This window comes from Momordica charantia (assembly GCF_013281855.1).
Source record: "Momordica charantia cultivar OHB3-1 chromosome 10 unlocalized genomic scaffold, Mcharantia_2.0 BLBB01000010.1, whole genome shotgun sequence".
In the NCBI taxonomy this organism is placed as follows: Eukaryota; Viridiplantae; Streptophyta; class Magnoliopsida; order Cucurbitales; family Cucurbitaceae; genus Momordica; species Momordica charantia.
The window spans coordinates 6,215,279-6,223,982 of NW_028275158.1; the positions used below are offsets into that span (position 1 = coordinate 6,215,279).

Below are 8,704 nucleotides of genomic sequence, written 5' to 3' on the forward strand. Positions count from 1 at the left end.
TTTTAAAGTCGAAGATTAGAAAATATAATTAAAATTAGATGATGACATGACTAAATATAAATGGTGTAAGATTACAAAATTGATCTTTCATATATGGAATATTGAAAATTTCCCTTCGATAAAGTAATATGAGTTCTCCTTTCATTCTACTTTTCTTTTATTAATCATATCATTTAAAACCCAAATTTATACTAAAATTGATAATATATTATATATCACACCAAAATAGACCCTTCCAGATCCTGCTACGCAAGTAAAGGACAAAGGACAATTAGATTGGGAAGACCAACACTCATTCAAGAAAGTAGAAAGTAGACACAATAGAATTCAATAGTCATTGAAAACTATTGGGTGATTAATAATAAGAGTTGAGATTCGAAACTTCCGACCTGTCTTTATTGGTTATTGGTCGAGATATGCTTAGGTTATATATTAAAAGCCCAAAACAAGATATCAATAATTTTTTTAATAGCGATTGCAAATGTATAACTATTATCAATATGCATATTCTTTCTTTTTTAGTTCACCGACAACAGATGGAGATTTGAACTTCCAACTTTTTGATCAAGTATACCGTGGAGCTACGTTCAGGTTGGCCTCAATAATTCATAATATCACATCTCTTCAAACACGATCAAATTAAATTCACTAATTCCAAGCATACATTAATTTTATCGAACAACTTTTTGTCGAACCTACAATCAAATGCAATGAAATTTTTTAAAAGACAGAAAAAATGTTGGCGTGGTAATAAACTACTCTTTAAAAAATATATAATAGAGAGTTTCTTCTGGTATCCTTGATAAAAATTGTAGAAACTTTACGAGAAGTGAATATATATGAGGTTCTGATCCTCCACATCCCTCTCCTACCCAAAATAGAAGGGCGATAATAATTACAGAAGTTGGATGCAAATACAATAACATATGCTTGTTGGTCTAAAATGGCGTGGCTATAGTAAAAACAGGGGAGATGGGTGTACCTTGTATGATGAAATCCTTGACTAAAAAATTCCAGATGATCGGATTCTTGCTCGAGCTATTTCTTCTACATGTTTGTATGCGTGAAGCTAATTGAAACTAATCTTTCCAGCCATCCTTATTCAAGCGTCGTGAGGCCAGGCCCTTCGACGAAAGACTTGGAGTGACAGGCAGGGAAGGTGTGTGTGGTGCCTCATCATCCCAATTGTCATCCCAACTGTTTTCCCATCCATCGTTATTGTCAGCAACAGATTTGCCTGCGAGGGAAACGGGGAGCTCCATGTCCAGCCTTTGATATTTAGAAGTGCTACTTACGAAACTCTTCCGACGGATGCCAATGCACACTGAAGCAGCTGCAATGGTCAGAATTACAGCAAAGGCTAAGATTGCAACAATATGTGGTTTTGTGAGGTAGCTGGACCGTGAGGACTTTGGAAGATCATCAGAATCATTAGCAGTATTGTGCGCAATCAGATCCCTAAAGTCGAGATTACAATGGCCACTTCCTGTAGTCAGAACAATCATGTTGCCATCTCCTCCATCACCTATCGAAACTTTTACCTGCATAATTTGATCAAGTAACCATAAATCCTAGAAAATTTACAAGTCCATGCGACATAACCGTATGAGCTGAGCATTTTACAAACAGCCAAACATTTCGAAGTGAAATTATTTGGAGACCAGCTAAACTCTATGAAAATTTCTTCAGCTGAAAGTTCAGCTCATGTATCTTACAATTAGCAGCTATTCAACATTACTACTAACTACTAACTACTAAGCATGTTGAAATTTTTAAATGTTGGGCTAATTCGTTGGCTATGTCTTCAATGAGAATCCGTTGGCTAGAGTGCCAAAGAAAAGCATAATGCCAATCTGACCTCAGAAATCTTTACATCACCTTGTACAAAATTATGGTTGTTCTGACCGACTGAGTAACTGATGCTAGAGGTAAACTAAGGAATTACTTATCTTCTTTAATGTGTCAGAAAAATAAAAGAGACCAAAATAAAAGAGACCTTTAATCACCCAACAAGTCTCTTAAAGTATACTTTCACTCGAAATGACAACAGCGACAGGCATGAAGATCTTTTGCCCTAAATTGTGGTTTTATATGAAAGTGCAGTAAAACTTCAAAATTTTCAACTTTAGGTGATGAGTGATGTCATATTCCCCTCGAATTACAATATTTATAGCATCATAAATCTATACTTTTCTGCTTGTCTTGAACCTAAGCCAATTGTTCTAAGGGTACGATACTGATGCCTTGGTTAGAGACTTAAAGTGGAAGCATGGTTATTTTGGAAGTTCAGAAACAAGAACGACTTTCACTCTATTGAACTAACAGCATTACAGCAGCTTTGACCCCTAAATGGACTTCTACCTCCAAACCTTTTTTTTATAAAACATCCAAATCTTTTTGAATTTTTGTTCCTTTTTTTTTAATTGAAGTCAAGGAAAGCCTATCAGTTAACCCTTTGGCTCCTCTAGGGAAAATACATATTATCATCCCATTTCAGTATTCTCTCAGTACTTAATGATCACTTATTTGAATCTTCCCTGGGGTGGGACGAACCCTCCTATTCTTACCTTAAGAAAAATATATAAGCTGTAGCAAAAACCATTTATTCCTGCGCTTTCATAGAATCTGCAATAACTAGAGAGATAAATTTACTTTTAAAAATGATAATAATAATAATTAATAATTCAAAAAAAAAAAGGAACCTTCTTAACTAATCATTTCTAAATTGGAGTCATTTCAGAAAGGTGAAGGGGTGTGGTTTTGACTTTTGAGTTTGAAGGTGTTAGGAGGATGTCTTATCATCCGTCTTTCTTGCCTTAAAGAAAAACAACTGGTGCATGAAAATTTGACATATAATATAATAGGGAAAGGCCCAGCAATAAGTACAAAGGAAGAAATGATTGGGAATTGATTAGTCATTAATCTTTTCATTCGAAATAACAATCGTTAACTTAAACATCCCATCATTAAAAGCTGCTTTTTATTAATCATTAATCGTAGTGTTTTAAATACCTTTTTATCTTCTTTCTCTTGAAGTTGAACTTCTTTCTCCTCTAGATGAACAAAATCCGGCGCAGAAATTTTCACAGTAAGAGGACCTGTCCCCTTGTTCTGGATTAGCAGCGAAAGATGGGGAGAATCTGAAAAATTGAATACAAACAAGAACGTAAGATTTGAAAATATATATATATATATATCACTAAAAAGGATAGATGACTTATAATCAGAGATCTTTATTATGCCAAAGAGTGCAATAAGAAAAGTAATTACAGCTGAAATATGTTAGGTTCAAGTATACTAAGCATGTGTAAAATTTCAATCCCTAGCAATCCCATTAGGTCATCACAAAAAAGGATCTAAACCAACAATCCTAATTATACATTTGATATGAAGAAACTCCCTTAATCCTTTAGTGTTGATCAGATTTTCTGCACTATATATCAATAGGTTGATGCACATTCGTAAAGGAGCCCAGATGTCAAGAGGTTGAAAGCAAACAAGAAACCTTGCATGAATAAACTAGGCTAATTTGAAAGATTTAAGTTTTCTACGTAAAATGTGTTGTTATTAAATTAGAAGATGGCAAAATGATCGCAGGGGAAAACAACACGAAAAGTGTTTCTTTAAGAAAATTTTCCCAAGTCTTCAGTTCGTAATTGCATGAAATATGAAGACCAATACAGCATGTGCATTTATAGCAATTAAAGCTCTAACTCAACCGTACCATAAACTGTGGCTAAATTATAATTTTACCAGGCGTTGTAATCAAAGTAGAATAAAGATTAAAGAAACAAACAAGTCTATTCATACACCTAGAACTCTCTAGTAATATAATTCTCAAAATTAATTAAAACAACATAAAATTATGAAATAGAACTAACCAAAAATAACTAAATTATCAAAACAGACAAGATTATTGTACTTGAACAATGTGTGTTGTCCAGAGCTACATACACGTTTTAACTTCCAAGAAACAATTACACATACAACTTCCTACTAATGCATGCAATCTGATTTCAAGTTATGCTGTGATAGAGATTAACTAACTTTCATCCCACTCAGCATGCCCCACATTTCAAATCAAGGATATGGGAACTTATTCAATCATAATGCATATTTAGAATTGGGCTGGGATCATTACAAAAATAAAAAATAAAAAAATACTGAGAGCATACATACCATTTCCTGGAACTCGTAAGCAAGCAACCAGCTTGTTTCCCTCATCAGTGCACTTATTAGATGAATCACAGTCCTCACCCCAAGAGCCATCCTTTTTTTTCGATGCTGAAGACACTATATCACCGTCCTTCCCACTACTCTTAGACACTTCCTTTGGAACTGAACTATCGGCCGGCTTCCCCTTTTCTTTATTACCATTATTCTTTCCTTCCTCAACTAAACCACCGGCCTTCTTTACTTTATTTGGACCTTCTTCCAATGCTGGTTCACTTTCAGAATTCTTCTTAATCCTATCCCCACTGCTCTGAACGCCGCCCTCCTTTAAGACGCTTACTTGATGCCCATCCTTCTTTTCCTTACCAGCAGCAACAGAATCGAGAACCATATTAGACCCAGTCTTCTTGCTTCCATCATTTCCTTTATTGAGTGTTTTCGAATCTAGGCTGGTGTTTGCACTTTCTTCCACCTACATTTAAATCCATCGCCAACGAGACGCTAAACAGAAATAGTACACGGTCTACATCCAATAGTAAATTAAACCCTACAGAATCGAAATGAACCCCTCGTACCTTCGAATCAACACAGGTGCAGTAAAAAATAAGCAGCACCAGAAAGAATCCAACCGAAAGGCGAAACTGAGTCTTCATAATGTCAAAGGAAAAAGAACAATAAGATTTCTTCTCTTTGCACTGACATCGAACTCTAGTTCCTAGAAACGAAAGCTAAAGTAAAATCAGATACCATGGATCAGCTGAGTAACTAAAAACTAGAAACAAGAAGAAGAAGCTGGACAAAGAGTTCGGATCAGCGGAGCAAACTAAGACATAGCTTACCTAACAGAAGACTCCAAGGAATTCCATGGCATCTTTCGATGATCCCTAACCACGCACCATATGCTTCTGAAGAAAGCAAGGAAGAAAACAGGAATTCGATCGTAGGGTTCAAAGTTGAACTGCAATTTTGAAAAGTATCTGGATTCTGGAGAACGAAGACGAATGACGTTGACTGAATAGTCAACGCTAGTAATTGGAAGCCCATTATCGGCCCATTTTAACCGGCCCAATTATGAAGTTAACGAGTGGGCCACGTGAGTTTTTTTTTCTTTTTTTTTTTTTTTTAGTAAAGGGCTATGTGAGACTTAAAAGATGGAAATTTTGCAATTCTTACAAGTATAAAAATGGTCCAAATTATACCGTGGATGGAAAATATTTAATAATATATTATTAATACTCAAATATTTACAACTAATTGTATCAAAAAATATTATATATATTTACAACTACATACCATTCTTCATTCGTTTCTTATTGCATTTTTTTCCAATGACCCCTCATTTGATTGTTAGAATTTGACATAAATTTGATTTTTTATAGGATTTCGGGTCTATGGTTTGATGTTTTAATTTTTCAAAATAATTTGTTTATATTTTATTCCTTCTCAAAAATTTTGATTTTAACTTCTTTAAAATAAAATCTCTCGTGATCTTGATATATTCACACCCCCTTCTCCATTCATGTTTGTTCGATGAAATGGGACATGCTTTTTCTTTCCTCCTTTTCGTGGGTCTAATTAGAATTTTAGAAATGTTAATTCATCAAACATTATGTTTTTATTTTATTTTATTTTTTGAAAATAAACGGTTTTTTTAATACAAATTTGTAGGAGTGGGGACTCAAACTCACACTCCTTGATGGAAGATAGATGCATAAACCAATTCAACTATTTTCAAATGGACTATGATAAAATAAAAGACAAAAAAAACATAACCATAATTTAACAACTTCTAAGAATGTACTATTTTTTTTAAATGAAATTTTTTTTAATTATGATGAGTGATAATCTCATCTCGCTCTTCTTTTCAGAATTACGAGAATATGAGTAATAATTTTAATTATACAATAACATTTATTTTTATTGTCACCCGACATTATTCTTAAAATAAAATTAAAAACTTTAAAAAAGGAAACTACTAACTATTTTTAAGGGCGGAGGAAATTGAAGTGCACTCCATATTTTTTTTAAAATAAAAAAAAAACATTTAAATGAGACCCATAAAAAACAATATATACCAAATGGAGCAAGCACAATCTAGCAATGTCATCAAGATTTTGATTGCATGCCAACCTTATTATAAAGATCCAAATGACAAATTGCAAATTATACAAATAGTTTTTTATTCCATACATGTCACAAAGATCAACGGAATTTTATTTTATTTGATCTCTAAAATTATTAGGTTACTTCAGGACAAACTCCATTATCTCTCTTTAATCATGTCCCCTCCATTGCTTTTTATGCCTCCTCTATATATGTTGTCATTTCACTTTCTCATAGTTTATTTTCTTCTTCAAAATTATGTGATATAATTTAATGTATTTGATTCAAAAGTTTGTTAAAAAAATAATGAATAAATATAATGTATAAACTCATGTGTTCACTCCATTTTTTATTATTACCAAATTTATCAAAGATCTCTACGGGTCAAGCTCGAACACTTTTGAGCACTTCACCCAATTTATCTCCGGTAGGACAATCTCTTTTAGAGAATATTTTCATCTTGAGGTAATTTACGCCGGATGGTTTATTTGAACACACGAACTCAAATGACATCAACCAATCGCCACATTTAGTAAGCCTTGTATAAAAATTGGCTTGCCCTAACTAAATTTTTTGAACTTCTAACATCCTATCATCATAATCGATGGTTGGATAATCACTATGAAAAAAGTCTTCAATTATTCTAAAAGACACACCGTTGAAGGTACACAAACTTTCGTTCTATATGCTATCCTCTAAACTTTTTTCAATCGCGTTGTTTATAGTGGATTCCAAACTATCTAGAGAATAGATACGGGTTTGGTATAACCAAGCTATCCAGAGCAAACTATGTGAGGAAAGACATGCTGAAAAGGAACAAACTCTAACGCTCAAGTCAGTTAGGGTCTAATCTAAGCTCTCGAGACGATGAATGATATTACATACTTGGGTTTAGAATGATGATTCTATATATTTATAGGGTGAGGGGTAGTGGGTCCCACGTGATTATTACGTTAAACTGTTCCAGAACTTGTCACGCGGTTACAGACTATTGTGCTTTTGACCTCGGTGTATGACCTTCACTTGACCAACAATGGATTAACCGAATTATCATGTCATCGTTGATCGAGCTACATATAGGTCGGTGACTTAGTGTTTCCGAGACAATGGGGAAAGATCTACTTATTCGATGTTTCTTTGTTTTCTACGTGACATGTTGTATTTTACTCTCCATCACTCATATAATAAGTTCTTTAACTTAACCGTTATAGCATCTTAAGCAAAACTATATCGGTGTCCATCATGATTACTTATCTTAATTCATAGAGAATAGGTTCAAATCATGGTGGTCGCTTACCTATAATTTAATATCCTACGATTTTTTTTTTTTTGCAACTAAATGTAGCAAGATTATACAATTGCCCATGAGATTAGTGGAGGTGTGCGCAAGCTGACCCGAACCTCCTAGGAATATTTAAAAAAAAAACACCTAAATCTATTTATTTATTTATTTATTTAATCTCTTTGCACCTTTAACAAAAAGTGAAAATATTCATAACAGAAAAGAAGTAGATTTGTCTTGCAGGAGAGGTCACTCCAATATCTTTGTCGGAGGACGAGGGTGTGGGGCAAGGCAAAGTGAGGGAGAAATAAATAACCTATGAATCAAAGATAATCGTAGGAAAATATTACTTTTTTCTCAATAAAAATTATCAAAAGAAGAGAAAGTTAATTCATCGGGATTAAGGTAAATCAATCGGATAATTAACCTGGAATAAGTCTGTTAGCATTTTGCCATATATTCATATATTCATTCATTTGTTTTTAGTTAATGTACTCTACTTCTCTTAAAAGTTGTATATTCAAATCTTCGCTTTCGTTTAGGTGGAAAAAACATCATAAATTTTGAGCTTGTAATTTTATTTTAAAATTTTATGATTTTTTTTAATTTTTATTATTTTGAGAAGTATGAGGTTGTAAAAATTCCTGAAAAAGAAACAAACTTGTAAGTTTGTAACAGACATAAATCTGGTGGCTGTTTTTCGTTTCGGAAAAAAAAATAGAAAAATCCAGCGGCTGTGACGGTGACACAGGGGTTGTGAAACGGCGGTGTCATTTTGTCACCGCGTGGCGCCGTTTAATGGGTGGTGATGCATGGAGCACGTGCACTGAACGGTGTCGTTTCTTGTAGGATTGAGAAGTCCAGGGAACATCACGTGGAGGGCCCCACTATTAATTGTCAGATTGCACGTGCTTCCACATGATCATAATTTGATGGTCCCTCGAGAATGGGCCACGTGTCCACACATCCCCGTGATCACCGGCGTCCAGCGTTGCCTTTGTGACTCGTGTAAACAAAACAATCCCAATGAAAAATGGTTTTTTAGTCCAACAATATAAAATTCAAACCTCTAGTTTTGTTTGTTAACAATAATATATATTTTTATCAATTAAAATTGACAATATATTTTTAAATTAGCTGAACTAT

At 33.8% G+C, this 8,704-nt stretch overlaps 1 protein-coding gene across 3 annotated transcripts; it reads right to left on the reverse strand.

Annotated features, from left to right (window-relative positions):
* Window positions 1-770: 770 nt before the first annotated feature.
* On the reverse strand, window positions 771-5,170 carry LOC111008309 (uncharacterized). 3 transcript variants are annotated; one of them, XM_022280965.2, is made up of 5 exons: window positions 5,013-5,170; window positions 4,749-4,888; window positions 4,180-4,645; window positions 3,013-3,140; window positions 771-1,541 (listed from the first exon to the last, which is right to left on the reverse strand). In XM_022280965.2, the coding sequence occupies exons 2-5, from the start codon at window positions 4,824-4,826 to the stop codon at window positions 1,080-1,082; spliced, it is 1,134 nt and encodes a 377-aa protein (XP_022136657.2). In that variant the 5' UTR covers window positions 4,827-4,888; window positions 5,013-5,170; the 3' UTR covers window positions 771-1,079. The 3 variants fall into 3 exon arrangements, with proteins under 3 accessions (XP_022136657.2, XP_087975342.1, XP_087975343.1); XM_088119216.1 differs by having other exon boundaries at window positions 4,749-4,901; window positions 5,013-5,153; XM_088119217.1 differs by having other exon boundaries at window positions 4,749-4,820; window positions 5,013-5,143.
* Window positions 5,171-8,704: the final 3,534 nt, after the last annotated feature.

Coding starts and splice junctions, on each gene's coding strand:
- LOC111008309 (XM_022280965.2), bottom strand. CDS start 4,826: ATGAAGACTCAGTTTCGCCTTTCGGTTGGATTCTTTCTGGTGCTGCTT. Junction 4,646..4,748: donor GCACCTGTGTTGATTCGAAG/GTACGAGGGGTT, acceptor ATTTAAATGTAG/GTGGAAGAAAGTGCAAACAC. Junction 3,141..4,179: donor CTTACGAGTTCCAGGAAATG/GTATGTATGCTC, acceptor TCAATTTTTCAG/ATTCTCCCCATCTTTCGCTG.